At 37.2% G+C, this 21,244-nt stretch overlaps 1 protein-coding gene across 2 annotated transcripts in view; it reads left to right on the top strand.

Moving 5' to 3' along the window:
- Positions 1–21,244, top strand: part of LOC145260483 (organic cation transporter protein-like) — a 291,891-nt gene that overhangs the window by 155,924 nt on the left and 114,723 nt on the right. Inside the window, exon 1 of one of the 2 annotated variants that reach the window (XM_080118593.1) lies at positions 15,624–15,877. The exons of the other annotated variant lie outside the window; for it this stretch is intronic. Within the exon in view, the coding sequence (XP_079974719.1) occupies positions 15,868–15,877 (10 nt within the window). The 5' untranslated portion in view covers positions 15,624–15,867. Of the gene's footprint in view, positions 1–15,623; positions 15,878–21,244 lie in introns of those variants that run through there. 2 annotated transcript variants of the gene reach the window in all.

Below are 21,244 nucleotides of genomic sequence, written 5' to 3'. Positions count from 1 at the left end.
TATTCAGATTGTTTGAGGGAAAGGACGGCTGATGCCATAGAAATTAGTCTAGTTTCCGAGTAGACAGGTTCAAGGTTTTAACGAGATTAACACTAACAAATTAATCGAAGCTGCCTGGCTGGGCTGTAAGTGGTTTACCTTTTAATTTTACCATTTTAGTAACAGGAGAATTATCAACGTCATTAACATGGGCTACTATAACAGACGAAGTAGAACGTGAAGGTGTCAGTCTTGTAGAACAGCAAACTTTGGCAAAATGACAAAGTTTGAATCAATTTCGGCATATTTTATCTCGAGCAGGACAATGGCGACGATCAGCTTTACGGTGACGTTTCTCACCACAGTTGTAGCATTTGTCGTGAGTAAGAAGGGCAGTAGACAGTACAGAATCAAACTCCATACGAGAATCAACAGAGTCAGGGAGTACGTTTTTAATCATAGCAAGTTGGAGTAGCAACGGCAGTAGGTTCAGTTTGAACGACGTAGGACTACGCACGAAAACGAGCTTGTTCTAATGCCTAAGCACATTGAGTAGCCTCCTTGAGATCCAACGTATCATTTTTCAGAATTCTGGAACGTATTACGGAAGACCGTAGGCCACGTATAAAGGCCTCGCGGAAAGATTTTTTTTTTTTTTTTTTTACATGGGGTTCACCACTTATCAAGGCCCGAAGGCCACTCAGGGATAAGGGTTATTGCGTGTACAGTAATCAATGAGATAGTATTGTAGTAATCATTAGTATTGGGAGGTTTTGATAGAGTGTCTTACTTAAGGGAACGGTTTTTCAGGAGTTTGTTTATGTTGGACTTGAAGACGTCCAAGTTGTAAGTCAGGTAGGAAACAGGCAAGTGGCAGAGAGTTCCACTGGTGTGCAGTTCTAAGAAAGAAGCTTTGCTCATGGAATCTATGTTTTGATTTAGGCACAGATAAAGAGTGGGGGAAATTATTGACAGTAGTTTCAGCCAGACGGGTGTTTCTCATGAAAGATTGGCGAGGGGGGACGAGGGATGTGAGCTCAGACGAGCACCTGCCATGGAAATAACGATAAAACAAAGACAGGCTGGCAACGTCTCTTTTGAGGGAGAGAGGTTGCAGGGAAGAGAAAAGGGCATACCCCACTAAACCACGAAGTCTATTTTGTACTCTGTCAAAGCAGAATAGGCTGTTTTGGCAGCTCCTGTCCAGATGTGGCAGCAGTACTCCATCCTTGGACGTACTTGGCTTTTATACAGATAGAGAATTGCATCAGTAGTGAGATATCTTCTGAAGCGGTAGAAGGATCCCACCATTTTCCCAGCGTCCCTGGCAACAGATTTGATGTACGTGTTCTATTTCAGATCAGGAGTAAAGGTCAAACCCAGAAGCTTGTCAAAAGATGGAGCCTCCCCAAGACGAGATCCATCCATTTCAATTGATGCCAGATGGGGATCAGAGCGTTGATGATGTAAAGATAGAAGCTTGGTTTTGGATGCATTAAAAGTGACCAGCCACTTCTTCCGACATTGTACCACGCGTTCATGATCAGAGGAGAGAGAATTATAGAGAACTTTGCCATTTACGGCCTTTGATGCGTTGCCATAGATGGTCGTGTCATCAGCATAGATGTCAACGAATGATTTAAGTATGTGTTTTGGGAGATCATTGGTGTAGATCAGGAAGAGAGTTGGGCCCAGGATGGACCCCGGGGGGGGGGACTCCAGCATTAATACTGTGGGCCTCTGATTTCCCATCAACCACTACTCTTATGAACCTATCAGAGAGAAATGATTTAATAATTGAGAAAACATTTCCAGTAATACCGTAGCTGGAAATCTTGTGAAGTAGGCCCTTATGCCATACCTTATCGAAGGCCTTCGATATGTCACTGATGAGGTTTTCCACGGTGTTGGAAAACACTTCTCCTTAAGGCAACGCTTAAACAGTTTTGTAAGTATGGGGGCAAGTTCTGGTTGGAGCTTTTTCAGCACTATAACTGGAATGCCGTCAGGGCCAGTTGCTTTACTGGAATAAAGGTTCTTGATTAGTTTGGCGACCTCACGCACAGATATTTGTATGTTGCTTGTTATAGGAGGAAATACAGGGAGTTGATGGTCATTGCCGCATACGGTAGAATTAGCTGCAAAGTTCTTGACAAACAGTCTGACCTTGTCTGATGCTGACAAGATGACCTCAGGTCGATTGATGATAGTTGGGATAGAACGCACGCTTCTGTTGAAGATCCTGTTTGCTATTTGCCAGAACTGGTGGAAACCGAGCTGCTGCTCAGCTACTTTGGATTTAACAGACTGAGCATATAGCTCTCTTGCATTTTTTATTACTCTTTTACAGTGGTTGCTGGCGTTTCTGAAAGCAGCTTTAGTCTCAGTATTACGTTGGTAGCTATGGAAAAAGTGATTTCTGTGCGCGATGGCAGCAGCACATTCAGGGGAGAACCATGGCTGGCTGTTAGGTTTTTGTTGGAATTTTTTGGATTGTATGAATCGGTCTATGCCTACAATTAACCATTCAGTCAGATCTGATACTATAGAGGACACATCCTTTTTAAACATGGAATGCAGAGGTAGGTCAGATATGAATGTACGGAAGCTAACCCAGTCAGCCATAGTATCGATATACAGTACGGTGGAGAGGTACGTCTGAAGACTTATTACATTTCATTATTACATCCTTGTAGGTAGCAGCAGGAACATCTTTGAAGCAACAGACAGCGGCAAGACGATTTAAAGCCTGAATCTACTGATCTAAGGACTTGTTGTTCCGTTGTAGACGTGTTGAAAGTAGATGCCTTGCGTCGATAACGTTGGGAGGTTTTCAACCTAAATTTTATCTCATGGATAAAATTATTCGATTGGACAGATTCGACATATCTTCTGCAGACCCCCAGGCTAGCAAACTTTGGAAACTCTGGTATCGAATTTTTATTTGCTACTTGTCTACTATTGGGCATTTAAAACCCAGAGGAATAGTTGGGCGAAACGTCGTGAAATAACAATTATAAAAGATGAGGATAATAGTCCGCAATATATATATAAATAAAAATATACAAATTACTCATCTCGAAAAGAATTCCAATAATTATTGATCGGTATAAAAAGAAGAAAAAAAAAACGGAAAAGAAACGTCTTATTAAGGAAATTGAGTGAAGTGTTTTTTTTTTTTTGTTTGTTTGTTTGGTTGTTTGTTTTTTTGTTTTTTGTTTTTCGGAGTTCATTTTAGACGGCGAACGATTGTCGTACAGACTGTTTGTGCCTCTCTCCATTTCTCTTAAACGCTTAAAACGGTTTCAGCTGTCAGTTTTTTACTCGCTAACGTTTGTCGCGAGACGGATATATTTATCTAGATTGAAAATCAATTTCTGGAATAGTAGATAAAAAAAGCAACAGTCTAGTAGAAACAAGAACACAAACACACCATTAAAACTGGATTAAGATATTTCGGTCGAACTGTTAGGCCATATTCATTTGGTATATGGGCGAACAGATCGACTAAAATAATTTGATTCAGTGTTAGTGGTGATCGCGTCATTACATTCGATTAGTAAGTTCCTTTCTTATGCGCGATTTTATAAACTGATTTTTCATTTTGTCTGATAATTTTAGTTCATGTTTATTCCCACATTTATGTGCATAGAAATAAACACGCATTCGTCTTTTATTTTAACATCTTTTTTTTTTCATATATGAGCCAACTGGATATTTCGGTCTCAGGTGTTGTGATAGAACAAGGCGATTTATCCCCAGACACTGTGATTCCGTCAACAACAAAGAACTATTGCTGAATTAAATACATCTGTTAAAATCATCTCTGTGCCCCCCCACCCCACACCCAGCGAGCTGTGAATCTGATCACTTGCAATTTCAACCATAATATCTTTCCTTCAAGTAAAACTTTTGTATTGGGCGTTCCAAAAAGTAATGTCTTCTTTTTTTTTAAATTTTATCTAAATGGATGAGAAAGGATTGCTAATGACATTGTTAACCTGAAAGTTCCATCTCTCGAATACATATATTGACAGTGACGTGTCATTGAATTTTTATGGCAAACGTGCATTGAGTATGGCGGGAACTATGTGGTGACTAATTCTGGAGCACAAAAGGCCACTTGTTTCGATAGTACGACTCCCGTCTTCGTAGCTCTTCAAGTTTGTTAGTTAAAATATAAGAGGCTTTAAATTTGGAATGATTCTCGTATACATACACACGCACGCCGCACACACACACATATACACATAAATATGATGATGATTGCAACGTCTTGTCAGACGAGTGCCAGTCCCTCAGACACTTAATGTCCATGAGCCCCAAAATGACTTTTTTTTTTCTTAGTCCTACTGGTGAATTCACACGCTCAAGCAGGCATGATATTGAAGACGGTCATTGAGATCAATTATTACATGTTTCCAGCATTTCAAGCCTCCATGCGTCATAACTTTTCCATCGCCACAGGACCATTTTTATAGACAAATGCATGAGGGAGTATCTATACACAGGTGATGTTACAGAGTTTTAGCTTTGTACGACAGCTAAATCTCTCTCTCTCTCTCTCTCTCGGTTCAAAATGTTGAGATCCAGCAACGAGCAAGAGCAAGATAGCCAGCAACAAGTTAAACTGCAGACCAGCTTAATGCAGGTACTGGTCTCCCGCTTTATGGTTTTTTAAATCAGAGATATGCTTCTCCTAGAAAGGTTGCCTTCACCACGGCTTACAGGAGCTCTCTCCACCCCAACACACAAACACACATGGTGCTAGCTGGCCGTTGACCCCGAAAAAGGGTTCATTCGCCCTTTGGAAGGTCTTGTTTTTAATCCTCCAGGGAGACTAGCCACCCTCCTCACCAAACAAGTCTGGTGGGGGAACCAGTTTAGTCGCCGGTGACCCGACCATGAGGCAGGTAGTACTGGGTTACATGGTACCAGTAGCATATGACATGACCTGACATATAAATATATACATATATATATACACATACATATATATACACACATACATATATACACACATACATTCAATTTAGGTAAACAAATTTACATTTGTTTACAACAATAGAATTACTGTTTCGATCAACATGTTGATCTCCTCGGGTAATTCACACCTCCGGCAAGGTTTCCAAATTTGCCTCGAAACCACTGGTGTGAGTTATCTAATAAGACTAATACGTTGATCGAAACAGTAAGTCAAGACCACTCAGCTAATTCCAGCAAATATATCCTTTTCAGAAGCATATCAATTTTTGAGATGAGAATTAATAATTTGGATTATTTGGACTATTGGGAACACTGTTGTGTACCGGATCATGACTGAAATTTCCCGAAAGATTTGTGAAAATTTCAGCCATGACCAAGTAGAAGTCTTAAGTAATTCGCAATTTTATCTTAAGTATCGCTCACACTGAGGATCGAACTTCAGTCTCCAAAAGAGTGTCACTTAAAACTAAATTTCAGCTAGTACTTTATCTTTGCGTAAGCGTGGCGTAACGGATAAAGCACTGCGTACTTTTGAATGAAATCAAAGTAGAATAGATAATGGTAGCGTTTCTGACCGAATAGAACAGACATATACAAACCAGGACAGATACACTAGCTTAATCGTGCATATACACCACACACTCATAAAAGACAGAGGAAAAACAAAAATAACCAACTTTTCTAAATTATATTCGATATTTTTCGTCACTCTTAGATATCAAGCAAATAGTTCACACTCTTTAACGAACTTAAGTCCGGCTAGGGATTTTTATACTCGGCCTCCACAAATCAACAGTTATAAGACCATTCCTCTTATGACCTGCTCCCTGGTGATTGCGGTATAATGTTGTTCCTGTGTAGTTCAAAGGGGTCCTCCTTCCTAGGCGTTGCCTTCTCTCTTTGAGAAAGGGTTAGTTATTTGCTAATCGCCTGGGGCGCCCTTACCGGGGAATGCCGACAGGGCTGACCAGGCACTTTTTTGCAGGTAAGAGTGCCCCTCCTCGGGGGCACTGACTTGTCAGTCCCGACTTTCTGACCTTGGTGTCACAGTTCTTGCAGAGAGAGAGAGAGAGAGAGAGAGAGAGAGAGAGAGAGGGAGAGAGAGAGAGAGAGAACTAGATACCAACCCAATATGTACTGATGACGTATATGAGAGCTTTTAATAAGATTGAACCTCAACTTTTATTTTTTTTTTTTCAAAACTATAGTATGTTTTAAAAACGACAATATTTTTCTCCAAACAATATCTAACTCCAATTTTTGTAGTTTAAAAAAAAAAAAAAACAATATCTAGCCCAAATTTGTGTAGCTTAAAAAAATGTAAACACCAAAACTTTTTTAAATAATTTATAAAAAAAAAAGAAGTAAAATATTAAGAAATAAACAAATTTTAAAAAATTAATAAATGTTGGTAACATACGCTTTCTCTCATTGGAACTACACTAACCTCTACTACTACTACTACTACTACTACTACTACTACTTCTACTACTACTACTGCTACTACTGCTGCTGCTGCTACTATTACTACTACTACTACTCCTACTACACACGCTTTCTCTCATTGGAACTACACTAACCTCTACTACTACTACTACTACTACTACTACTGCTACTGCTACTGCTACTACTACTACTACTGCTACTACTGCTGCTGCTGCTACTATTACTACTATTACTACTACTCCTACCACACACGCATATTATTATATTCTAGTTTGCTCTACTGTTATGAATGCAGATTTATCTGCGAGTATATCACGAGTATCTAGTTGTATCTAAATTGTTTATTGCATGTTACATAGTGCATGTAAAATTTATTTATGGCCGGTAATGAATGTGCGCTGGCTCTGGATGTTCGTGTGGAGAGAGTACGAGGGGAATGAATAAACCTTAAATATACCTGTCCGTTGATTATGTTGGAATGGGGAGAGTGGCTGTCAAAAACTCCGAGGAGAAACAATATGGCGTCTGTTGTCCCCTATTGTTTCTCTTTTCTCTTTCCGGCTGTATTCTGGGAATATTTTATTTTTAACTTCTTTTCTGATATTTTGATTTTACAAGATACCACTTATCAAAGCCCGAAGGCCACTCGAGGATAAGAGGTTAATCAATGTAAAGTAATAGTTTAGTAATCGTTAATGGTGTAGATTGGGTAGAATTGAGATTATTTAGGAGGGCGGATCAACAATAACTTGTTTACATTGGGCTTGAAGACTACCGTATTGTAATCGGCCGGGAATCAGTCCAATGGAACAGTGTTCCACATGAGGGCAGTTCTAGGAAAAAATCTTTTTTCATGGTTGTAGGATTTATTTGAGAGTCCCGATGAAGACATGGAAATGTCGAAACTCTGATCAGTTCTGATATAATACTTACACTTTTACATATATGTGTGTGTACTGGACGAACCTTCTAAATCCGCAGGGTCTAATTATTGTAATAAAAACAGAAGGGGAATTATGTAGCTTATGAAACTTTACTCGGTGTGCAATAACATATATAAATAGAAATAACTATTTATAGTTTTAAAACAGGGGAGATAATTCCCAATAAGATAGCAAAATAACAGCATCATTTATTACAATTCTATAAACCCTCGATGTCGATAACGGTCATTTTGAGCGATAGAAATCTATGTGGTTGTAAGGCCTTTCTTTGTGACCAGATATTTGTTTTTCATTTCTCCAGAGAATGTTGCCAAATTCAGAATGTAAGGTAATTACTATAGAACTATGCATTCCGCTGCTCTCTTGGAAGAAGATAACCTTGGCATGAAACGAATACGAAAATATATTCAGCATCATACGCAACAAGACAAGAATAATTAATTACCAGAAATAAATCTAAGATTACTCATCAAGTTCGACGTCGGTTAACCGTAACATTCATGAAGCCATTTGTATACGCAGCACACACGCAATCGCCTTTAACAGTGGCTAAATGGTTAACGATACGGAATGGAAGACTAGGAGCGTTGGGTTCGAATTCGCTGCGTTTCACAGAAACACTTTTATCAAACCTGTACCTGACTTTGTGTCTCTAATCTTCTTAAGAGGACATTATATATATATATATATATATATATATATATATATATATATATATATATAGTCAGATGACAAGTAAGTTTTTTTTTGATAGTTTTTGACATTTAAATTCAAATGAACATATCTTGTCTCAAACAAAAATTTATTGATAAAAAAAGTACCATCAGAATCAACACACTTTTGCTAACGCAAAACGTGTGTATTTATGCCAGTAACGTAAAAATCTTGCGTTCTGGTGGCGATGAAGTCTCTGAAGATGTTTTTGATATCGCTTAGGTTTTTGAAGCATTTCTCACGCAAAAAGTTGTCAAGATGCTTGAAAAAGTGGTAGTCAGTAGATAAGAAGTCTAGAGAGTATGATGGATGAGGCGGAGGTACGTAGCCCAATTCGTTCAACTTATGCAGTGTCGGTTTAGCAACGTTCGTCGAGCATTGTGGTGGAGGAGAATTAGGCCATTTCTGTTGATTAATGCTGGGTGTTGTTGTCGAAGTTTCTGATGCATTTCATCCATTTGTTGACAGTACTTCTCGACCATAATAGTTCCGCCTACATGTAAAAAACTGCGATCGATGAGACCGGTCGCAGACCACCAAACAGTCTGCATGACTCTCTTTTGGTCGAAAAGTGTCGTGGAGCTTCTTCTGCGTCTAACCACTGAGCTGTGCATTGGCAGTTGTCATAAAGAACCCACTTTTCATTGCAAGTCACAACCCGATCGAGAAACGAATCGTTCTTGTTGCGTAAAAGGGAAGAAATAACGGCGTTTCTTTCGATTGTCGCTCAATTCGTGAGGCAGCATTTATCAATTTTTTTTTTCAAATCTCTCTTAAGTGATTGAAAATCGTCATATACATTATGTCAAATTCAGAAACAAGTTCTCGAACAGTTGGGCGTTGATTGGCTTCGACTAAAGCTCTTAATTGATCGTTGTCAACATACGATGTGCGACCACTACACTCATCATCTTCAAGACTCTCGTCGCCGCCACAAAATTTCTTAAACCACCATTGTGCTGTGCATTCAGTAGTGGTTCCTTGGGCAAACGATTCGTTGATATCGCGAGCTGTTTCAGCAGTTTTTCGGCCTAGCTTAGATTGAAATAAGAAATTGTTTCTTTTTCCATCTTGTATTCAACGTTCTGAAAAGTAGTCATTGTTTTAAAACGATTGTAATTTAGACGATTAGATAGAGCGAGAAATTCTCTTTAAAATGATATATAAAGTAAAGGTATTATAACAAAAGCTTATTTAAAAATACATCATTTGAAATCAAAATTGAAAATATCGAAGAACTTTTTTCTCAACCTAATAAAAGTTCATCCAATATAATTTGAACACCTTGGGATTCATCAGCGCGTAGAAAAAAAAAACAATTTAAAAAAATTTCACAACCCACGAATAATACACAGTATGTTTGTTTTTTATTATTATTCAGAACATTTTCGGTTACCATAAAAGAAAATTAGTCAGGATATTAACATTTACAGTGATAATTTTCATCAAATGTTGTCCGAAACTCGAACTAAAATATATTTTCTGGAGTAGTAGCTTTTTATAGCCTTTTTTCAGTTATCCTCACCTCAACTCATCATAAAAATTCATATATAAATACTTTTTATAATTACAATACGTACAAATGCTGGGGAGGTGCTCATAGAACCAATGAGGTATTTTGGTGCTCACCTTTCCAACCTAATTTTGACATTGTACCATACTTTCATAATTTATATATAAAAAAAATTTTTTTTAGTGTAAAATTTGAGATAAATACATTTTTTGCAACCCAAGTATGATCAAAGTGTAGTATTTGCTCTGTATTAAGTCAGAAGAGGGCAAAACACCTCTTGACTAGTGATGGAGAGAGGCAGAAGTTTTAAACGAAAATCATGACATACTTTTGAACCTTTCTATGTTGTTTTTTTTTTCATGACCTTGATAACGTCGAATACTTTTTAAATGCATTTATCAGTTGTTGTTTTTTTCTGAATTTTTGAGATGGGGACTGATTGTTCGTATTATTTGCATTCTTCGGACTACTGTTCTCATCTTAAATGTAATTCTCACAACGTTTCGGGCGATCGAAAAGGTCAGAGATTACATTGACCGAAACGTTGTGAAAATAAAACTCAGGATGAGAACAGTAATCCAAAGAATCCAAATACTACACATTTTTCATTTGTATCAAAAAAAAAAAAGAAGTTTTTCATTCCCAATATTATGCAATGTTCCAAACATCTTAGATATATGAGTAACAGACATGTATTAAATAACATTTAATAGTGTTTTTTTACAAAGGCGTCACCACTTATTAAGGCCCGGAGGCCACTCCAGGATAAGGGTTAATGAGTGTACAGTAGTCAATAGGAAAATGTCATAGTAATCGTTAGTAGTGGGAATTGGGTAAATTGGATTACTTAAGAGGATGGCTAATCAAGAACTTGTTTACGTTGGACTTGAAAACACTCATATTGTAGTTAGTTGAAAGCAGGAAAACGGAACATTAGACAGAAATAAAAAGTGGGGAAATTATTAATAGCGGTTTCGGTTAGACGAATGTTTTTCATGAAAGTCAGGCCAGGGAGTGCATAGATTGGAGCTCAGACGAGCACTTGCCATGAAAATAACGATAAAGCGGAAACAGGCTCGCAACATCTCTTCTGTGGGGAAGAAGTTGCAGGGAAGAGAAAAGGGCATCCCCCACTAGGTTACAAAGTCTATTTGGAATTCTGTAGTACAATCTGCTCCTAGCAGCCCTTGCCCATTACTCCATCCTTGAATCCTGCAGCAGTACTCTATCCTTGGATCCTATAACAGTACTCCATCCTTGGATCTTATAACAGTACTCCATCCTTGGGCGTACTTGACTCTTATATGTTGAAAAGAATTCATCTCAAGAAGGAACGAAGAGAAAACAAGTAAACAAAAACACTAGGGTGTGCCATTTAGAATATACGTACCGCATACGCTATTGTTACTATTAGTTTAATAGTATTAGGCTGAACTAGTGCTCGGGAAAGCTGGAAAAACGTACCAGTTTATATGTTACTAGATTATGCGTGGAATGTTGGTTCAATATTCTTATCGTTAAATTCACTACTCGCTCAGCAGCCGCCAATAGCGTAATGGTTAGGAGCCTTGACTGTCGTACAGACGATCGAGTTTCAATCCTGGCTTGAGGTAGTTACCTGTCTAGCCGCACTGATGAGCTGCGAAACAGTACTGTATGTGGATGACTATATATATATATATATATATATATATATATATATATATATATATATATATATAGTCATCCACATACAGTACTGTTTCGCTGTTTCATATATATATATATATATATATATATATATAGTGAATGAATGACAAATGTCTATATTCCAAAGTTCATGATGTTGACCATCTTATAATTTATTCCTTTAATTCAGTTGACATTTACAATTCTTGACAATATTTGTTTCATAACGCAAAAGCAATCACTTAATTATTATATCAACTATTTTACCCTTTACTCATCAGAAGAAATAGCAACAACCAATCTGTCAAAAGGAAATTAACTGCGTTTGTACATGAATCCTAATCCGAAAATTGGAAGAGAAGCTGTGAATACCTTATAATATGTTTCCGTTACGCCATTTTGAATTTTAGAAATAAAGTCACTAAATCCATCTATTCGTACTAACATTTTCTATTAATTTAGGAATATTCTGCCAAAATGTTCTATTTAATAATTAGTAAATTTATTAATTCTAATTAATGTATGCATAATTATGAAAATAACATCAATAATTATAAACTATTATACATGTTTGCATGTATTCTCTTTTCTCCATTTTTATTCGTTTTGTTTTTCACATTGTTATGTAACCTTTGTATTACTTATTTAATTATCTTAGATAGACAGGCCCCAGTATTGTGTTTTGGCATTCTGCACAAACGTCAGATGTAAGTGAGTATATACATCCACGACCAATACGTGTTCGCTCATATTTACACACACATGCACCCATAAATAGTAGTAGTAGTAGTAGTAGTAGTAGTAGTAGTAGTATTTATTATACACTCTTTGTTATTCATTAGTTATCTATATGTGGTCGGTGTCTGTCGTATGTGATTATATCGAAAAGATGTAATTAAGTTCCGCTCTGTTGTTTATTTCGAGGTTGATTTTTTTATCAATAGTGATTCCTTGATTCAGAGGTTGCCTAGATAATTTTCAACGATTACTTTTTTTACTAGTGTGTATTCAGTGTACATTTGTATGTACAAGATCCACGCATAAACTACGGATCATCATGGATCTTGCAACAGAGATTCTAGGCAAAATTGCGCCAAATATAGACTATATTTTGTTTAATTTAGTTTTACGTTAGATGGTAAAAAGGAGGATGGAAGCTTTTCATGAAAATTCAAACACGATTGTTGTGAAATTTAAATTATAAGCATTAGATATCGATTGATTAATATCCTCTCATTTTAACTTCTTTTAAGTTTTAAAGTGTTTATTTAGCGTGGAATCATACCGGGGAACTACTAATGTAATTTGATCAAAATTGGAACAAGGATTCTATATTTATATTTTTTTATTATTACATTTTCACCCCAAACAAGGCACATTGCCACTTTGGTGTAGGGGGCTACTATCAGGGGCAGCAACTGCTGGGGCACTATGTTGGGATTTGGGCAGCAAGATGTCGGTTCACGTTACACTTGAACTTCTGCATGTCAGTACAGTTAGGGAAGCAGGCACCTGGAATGGAATTCCAGAGTCTAGCGGTTCTGGGGAAGAAACTATTGGAGTAGAAAGATCTTTTACATCTAGGGATTTCTACTGTGTGGGGGTGGGATTTAGCTGCCTGTCAGGTTTGTCGAGGGTGTCTACGTCATGGGGGCACAAGTGTCTGCAGTTCGTCAGAGCATTCACCATTAAAATACTTGTAGAACAGGCGAAGGGACGCAACGTTTCGTCGGTGGGACAGAGTAGCATTATATGTCGCTTTTAATCTTTGTAAGAGAATATAAAATTGGTGAAAAATTGTCTTCTTCGGAAAATTAATTTTCCCATTCTGGGCCAGGTATTCCAGTTAGTCTAAATTTTGACATAGGTTAATCATCTTTTACCAAGATTACAAGGTCAAAAGAATTTCACAATGCATAGTGCTATCCTACTAGACTGTCTCTTTTCCCCTATCGAAAGTCAAAATACATTGTTATGTCATTATAGACGCAATCTCTCTCTTCTTATTTTCTTCTTTCTTACTTTTCCCTTCTAATTTTCATTCTATATTCACAAGTTTCTCGCTTTCTGTCGACCTCTCTCTTCTCAATTCCTTTCCGTCTTGCATTGTAACCCTGTCCGCGAGCCAACCTATGTTTTGTGCCGTTTCAATCGCAAAGCAGACCAAGACAAAGAATAGGAAATAATCCCAATTCGCGTGTTCTTTGTAGCAACAACGTCTATTTCTTCATACTCTCTTTATTGTTGTGACGTCCCTAACGCCTCGCACGTGATCGCGAACGTTATCCACGTATCTCGGTTACTCGTCTCTCGTGATCGTTCTCTTTCTCTTTTTATAGTTCATTTTACCCCACCGGTGACGTCACTTCGCATGCATTTACATCCGCGCTGTTACTCTACTCTCCCTTTTCCGCTATATTTCCTGTTTCTTTTCCTCTGCTCTTTCCTCTTCCTGTTAATAACTTATATCATTCGTTTAAAAAGTCGAAGAATAGATTGTGCACGGGAATAAACACAAAAAAAACAACAAAAAAACAAGCAAAATAACAACGGCGTCAAACTAGTATTTGTATGATGGCCTTCCGTAACTAAAATAATGTATCGTATTCATAGATAATTGCTTGTGATTACTGTACGATGAAAATTCAAATGAATTGCACTGAATGAATAATTAGTTGCTGAACCAAAGAGAAAAAAAGGAAGGGATATCTTACGATGATGTTGGCACAAAAACAAGTAGATAAGCACCATAGGAACTACTAACCCACTTTTTACTGGAAAAACCAAAACAAAAAACAAATAATTCAAACTCCGATGAGACGGCCGAGAAAGTTATTCATCTATTGGCTACCATAAAATTAATTCAACCAATGGAAATGGCCGAAAGAAAATAGACGCAGTATCTCCTATTTATTTTGGCTTCCATTACGCCAAACGAGAATTTTACAGAGATTTATAAACATAAAAAAAAAATAGATCATTGCCTTTTTATTTTTTTCTAAATTTTTCCTAAGAATTTTCTTCCGTTCTTGTGAGTTTATATGTAACTCGTAAATATATTTTATCTCTAATTGTCTATAACTTCTCCGATTCGCGTGTTACATACAAACTCAGAGATTTAATCTGCCATAGATGTGTAGTAAACGCGTTGAGATTGGATACGAACAGGCTTGTTAACATTACTGCCTTCTTTCGTTCCTCGTTTCTCCACTTTCTCTGTCCTGTATTTTCCTTCTTTCTTTTTTTTCGATTCTTTTTCTTTGCGAGAAAGTGAAGCAATAACAAATTACTAAGACGATTAGTTGCGATCTGACTCAAAGTGAAATTTAAATATTTGAATTTTGATTGATGCACCAATCAGGCGACGAACACATCCCACAAATAAAAATATCTTTTTGAGCCAGTCATAGTCCATTCAAAATTATGCCAAATGTAGACTATATCTAGTTTAATCACCATGTTCTGTCGCATGCACAGAGAAGTAGAGGTCAGTCATTATGTAACACGTAGATTCCATGAACAAAGCTTCTTTCTAAAAACTGTACGCCTTTAGAACTGTTCCGTTTTTCTGCTTCCAACTGACTACAATATGGTTGTCTTCAAGTCCAACGTAAACAAATTCTTGATGGGCCATACTCTTAAGTAATCCAATTTACCAAATTTCCACTACTAACGATTACTACGACATGTTCCCCTTGACCACTGTACACTCATTAACCTTATCCTCGAGTGGTCTCCGGGCCTTGATAAGTGGTGAGTCTTAAAAAAAAAACAGAGTGCGGACGCGCGTATGACACGTGTATGCAAATGACTGAGCCGTGTACGAAGTGACTTCACGACAAGGCAAAAGAAAAAGATTATAAAAAGAAGAACGTGTACACAGGACGATGATCACGCTCACGTCGAGACGAGATGTCACGCGTGACAGGGGAAGGAGGAATAATGGTATTTTGCTAAAACCTGAAACAGCGAGTTGAATTTCTTTTCTACTCCTTGTCTTTGCGATGGGTCTCGATTGTCTATATGTTAACACATGTGCAAACGTGTACTACGTTACATCTACTGTCGCATGTGAAACGAAATGCATTAGGGTATGCATTGTTGCAAATAAGTACATGCGATTTACGCACTGTGGCATTAGTGCAAGTAAGTGGATTTGTACTGATGCGTGTAACACGATAATCTCTGTCTTTGGTAATGTCGGCATAATAGTCTTCTCCTGCGTGTTGAAGTTTGTAGTTAACTAAGGAAAGGAATGGTAATGCCACATTTAGTTAGACAGTCGAAAAAATTGTGCACCCATGAGGGGCTATTAATAGAAATTTTCTGCGCATGCGTGGATGAGCTCACATTTAATCTGCATGCGCATTTCAAAATCAGCAAGCCTCTCAGATGTTGCAGTTGTATGCTCGACGCGCATGCCTGGATAACGACAACAACAAAAGAAGACTGCGAGATCGCCGTTTTCAAACAGTCATAATAAGATGGGGAAATCTGAGCCCAACGTCGTAAGAGAAACAGGAACGGGGTTTGTGTGGCTTAGATATTAAGAAGAAGAAGAAGAAGAAGAAGAAGAAGAAGAAGAAGAAGAAGAAGAAAAAACTCCACCAAAGACGAATGCATTCTGGTAGGAACACTTGCATTTTTCGTCTTCCAGGACAGACAACAAGTAACATAATACCTTTGTCCGTTTATAGCTAACGGGATAAGGACAAACTACCTAGATGATTAAATAAGACACTCTGTTCGGAATTACGTATAGGTCCCTGATGTCGACAATTAGATTTTTTAGTTGTTTTGTTTTATAGGATGTTAACACTTTTCAGGTTATTTTATGCTGAATCCAGCCAGTTTGGTAAAAAATTTTATGCTTCGAATTCTTTATATCTTTAAATATTTATTAATGTTTTTTTAGTTTGGTTGTTTTGTAGAGGAAAATTGTTATTTTTGTTTTTGGCTTTGCAGTACACGATTGAGTTCGCAAAAAGGAAGGGGAAAAAACAATAACATCAATGTTTAGTGCATTTTTTGGTCAGGAAGCCACTACGTTCAGACAACCTGATCTGAAAGCACCAGGGATTTGGACATAAAGATTCCCATGTTCGAACGAAAAGATGCACCAGAAGAAGGTAGGAGGTTACATGGGTCGAAACTCTGTGACAATAACCAAGATGAGAATCCAAATGATCAAGCGTCTAAAAAATAAAAAATAAAATTAAAAAAAAAAAAAAACTGAAACATAAAAATAATAAAACAGTCCATAACATAGAGCAGTCTGTATTTTTACAATATCTGGGCTAGCCTCTTGTGGAGAGCGCAAAAAAAAAAATTCTTACGCAATAGGTCCCACACTGACTGTCAAACTCGCATCTCCACAGTACTTTTTTTTTAAGTGTTATTTTACAAGTATTCCCACGTAATGTGCTTCAACAAAATTACTGCACCTGTACCACATTGTGTGTGTGTGTGTGTGTGTGTGTGTGTGTGTGTGTGTGTGTCTATGTACATTTCCCTACGCAATAACTCTGTCAATTTTCAGTCTACAAACTCGAAATTTGATATACAGGGTACTGAGATTTGGGAAAATCTTTGTAATCCGTTTTCGCCTAGAAATTTGGCTGTTAAGAGGTCAAAGTTCAACGATTAAACCTTTGGGAACTCTACCAAACTCCTCTGCTTATTTTGGGTCTAAACACTTGAAATTTTAGATATAGGTTCCTTGGATATGGATCTAACTTAATGACCTGTATTTGAGCCCAAAACAATTAATGTTAATGGGTCATAATAGAGGTCAAAGTTTTTAAAATTTTGACCTCTGTGGTCTCTATCAAATTACTCGGACAATTTCTGGTCTAAACATTTGAAATTTTACATAAAGGGTATTCACAGATAGGGCAAGCTTTTTCATCGGTTTGGATAAAAAATTTGAGTTACCAATATATAAATCTATGTATGTCTGTTTGCATGTCTGCCTAAAACTTTCGACAGAGCCGACGGATTTTCACGAGATCAGTATCGTTTTGAAGCTCCACCCTTCAGACGACAAATGCCGAAAAATTGGCTAAAAACATTCATATCTTCACCCTCAACTGGGCACTTTTCTACAGGGAGAGGTCGCTTTTCTCGCCGATATTTTCGAAAGGCATCCCCTCTTTTCGATTGTCCAGCCTTAATTTAAACCTACAGCACTTCTGGTTTAATGGTGGTCGTAACAGCAAAGACGTCACGTTTTCACCCATTCTTTTCCTCCTTCACGGTACGAGTTCGAGCCTGCCTTCCTACTACCACTTTTTTGTTTTGCTCAACATACACCTCCAAACACCCGGGCAACGCCGGGCTGAAATGCTAGTATATATATATATATATATATATATATATATATATATATATATATATATATATATATATATATATATATATATAAGAAATCCTGGATACGGTGGCCCTAGGATACGTTTTTTTTTAGGTTACGATGTGGGATACGATGTTTTTCCAGTGCGTGGTTACGGTATTTGTGTGTGTGTGTGTGTGTGTGTGTGTGTGTGTGTGTGTGTGTCTATGTACATTTCCCTACGCAATAACTCTGTCAATTTTCAGTCTACAAACTCGAAATTTGATATACAGGGTACTGAGATTTGGGAAAATCTTTGTAATCCGTTTTCACCCAGAAATTTGGCTGTTAAAAGGTCAAAGTTCAACGATTTAACCTTTGAGAACTCCTTACGGTCTTATTTATAATGTTATTTGATTATATACATGGATATTATATACCGTACTTTGAGGTAATTGCGTCAAGTCCGGGGTAATTGCGCCAACTACCTAAAAGTATTTTTTGGCCACTACGCATCTAAAGAGCACTTTTTTTTTAGTTCGCGCAATTACCCCCAGATTTGGCACAATTAAACCAAAGTACGGTACTGCACTGTATTCTGTTACTAATTTTTAATGCCGCATCCCGGGGTCTTTATATATATATATATATATATATATATATATATATATATATATATATATATATATATATATATATATGTGTGTGTGTGTGTGTGTGTGTGTGTGTGTGTTTCTGTGAAAGAGAGAGACAGACAGACAGACAGACAGATAGACAAGTTGGAAATTATTAAAAATATATATAAATAAAAATGCGTCCCGTCAAAAGGGCGACTTAATGCAGGTATTTGCGTGCAAGGGAGCAAAACTCTCTATCAATTAGGTAAATGAATTTGAATATAAAGGTAGCGTTTCCACGCTGCTACTAAAATCCATTGCTGATAAAAACAGTAACAAAATTAGCTTACATGTGTGTACGTATTCAGGTAGCATTCTTTTGATTTTATATTTAAACCTTAAAAATATTTTCTTTAATCTCTCTTTCTCTCTCTCTCTCTCGCTCTATCTCTCTCTCTCTCTCTCTCTCTCTCTCTCTCTCTCTCTCTCTCTCTGTATATATATACCGCCTCTCTGATATATATATATATATATATATATATATATATATATATATATATATATATATATATCAGAGAGGCGGTAGCACTCTCTATATAGGGATGGCCCGTACACGCCTATATACGCCTACAAAACAAAACTATCCAAATCTCAACTAAAATCAACTTATAAGTTTCAAAAAGCACATATTCTTACAGAGAAGCGTCTTACGAATCCAGCGAGTGTCAGAACGTCGGTTAAAATGTCAAAAGAGAGCAAAAAAAAAAAAGGGTACAAAAATGGCCAATTGTTCTTCTTTCTTCTTTCTTCTTCTGCTTTCTTCTTTCTTTTGAGACGATGTATCTCGGTGTACGAACGGTCTCTGACAACAGTTCAAGCATCAATCGACTGCTCTTTACACGGAGAAGTGCAGTGACCCATCGCTTTTTAGCTAACTCCATAATTAAATAAGATTACGTGTAATAACAAGTTTTAAACACTATATACCCAATGTAGACAGACCACTTCGAACACGGAACTTCTCTCAAAAGGGACAGCTCCAAATAATACACCGGATGCTTACAGACGTTCCAGTTTGCCAGTGGCCTATATTTCTTGGACGCTGAATATTTGAGGTGAACGTTAAGGTTTTTTCTTTAAACAGTAACCCACCAGCGTTAATGAAACCACGAAATCTTTATCTCAGTTGATCAAAATTGTTATAAGAGTAACCTATCAGCAAGTACGACGTCAAAAAACAATGTTATAAAAACAAATAATTCTTCAGATTTTGGACTGTAAAATATGTACAAAATGTCAATGCTGTGACCAGGATTCGAACCTAGGTTAGCACGGCCACAACGTGGGGTCCTAACCTCTAGACGATTACGGCTAACACTGACGTCTGTCGCTCTTGGCAGAAAGACACATGACTACTGTCAAACTATTGAAAAATAAGGAGGAAACTTGAAATTCTCACGCATGCGCAAAAATACACTATAGCAACTATTGTTAAATGCAGCTGAATCTCTTCGCTCGCTAAGAAAAGTAGATCAGACCAGTTCTTCTAAGAATTCACCAAACGCCAAAGGAAATAAGTTAAATTAACCGCAAAAGAAACTGCAAGAAAGTCATCTTCTAAGAACTCACTGGAAGCTGACCAAAAAGAATTAAAATCCAAGCCCTAGCCACAAAAATAACTAGATATTGTGGCTACTATACACAATCTACTAATAAAAACAAGTAAGTTTTCTAAAATAAACTACAATAAATTAACCAAGTAACCTCACACTGTCACTGATTAGGACTTCATATAAAGATTACAACTACACTATTGGTGTATATACCGTTCCACACTTTAACTATTGGTGACGGGGCAGTATCTCAATTCTACGAGAGTTGTCTTGCTATAAGATAAGTGATATTATAGTAAGATACACATAAGTGTTATATGTTTACATTTAATAAAAAATGCCAAAGTCAGCACGTAGTAAAAAAGCTCAGAGAAATATAGACTATGAAAAAAAACAAAGTCAAGGTATTATCTGAGCAAAAAGAATACTATCAGAAAAATGTTGAAATAATAAAAATTAAGTATCATGCAAATCCTGAGGCAAAGAAGGCTGCCTCACGTGCTGACTCAAAAGCACGGTATAACAGGGATCCCGAGGGGGAAAAACTGCCTCACGTGCTCTTTATAACAAAGAACCAGAAAAAAGAAGGCTGCCTCACGTGCTGACTCAAAAGCACGGTATAACAGGGATTCTGAGGAGAAAAAAGCTGCCTCACGTGCTCTTTATAACAAAGAACCAGAAAAAAAGAAGGCTGCCTCACGTGCTTTTTATAACAAAGAACCAGAAAAAAAGAAGGCTGCCTCACGTGCTCTTTATAACAAAGAACCAGAAAAAAGAAGGCTGCCTCACGTGCTGACTCAAAAGCACGGTATAACAGGGATTCCGAGGGAAAAAAGCTGCCTCACGTGCTCTTTATAACAAAGAACCAGAAAAAAAGAAGGCTGCCTCACGTGCTGACTCAAAAGCACGGTATAACAGGGATTCCGAGGGGAAAAAACTGCCTCACGTGCTCTTTATAACAAAGAACCAGAAAAAAAGAAGGCTGCCTCACGTGCTGACTCAAAAGCATGGTATAACAGGGATCCCAAGGGGAAAAAAGCTGCCTCATGCACAAACTATTATAAATATAAATATCAAAAACTGCCAAATCTTTGCCAAAACGCCAAAGAATGAACCAATAAAAATTTAATAGTGAAGGTATGAACATTTTAGAACTTTATAATACTCTAACTGTTTTATCAAAGCGGCGGTAGCACTCTCTATGTAATATAAAACCGATGGAGGACCAAGAGGCAACTCCTAAGGCCCAAAATCCAAAGACCTAAAACCCAGCAGGAAGCGACCTGCTACTAATGGAGGCGGCAATGAGCCGCCTCCTAAAAAAGACAATACTATCATGAATGTAAGTTTAAAAATAAGACTGTAAGTAAAAATACTAATTAACAAGAATAAAAAAGCATTGGAAATGCAAAAGGATATAGGGATGGTATGCC

This window comes from Euprymna scolopes, chromosome 36, assembly GCF_053919585.1.
Source record: "Euprymna scolopes isolate OS-2025 chromosome 36, ASM5391958v1, whole genome shotgun sequence".
Taxonomy (NCBI): Eukaryota; Metazoa; Mollusca; class Cephalopoda; order Sepiida; family Sepiolidae; genus Euprymna; species Euprymna scolopes.
This window is presented reverse-complemented; position numbering and strand designations above follow the sequence as displayed.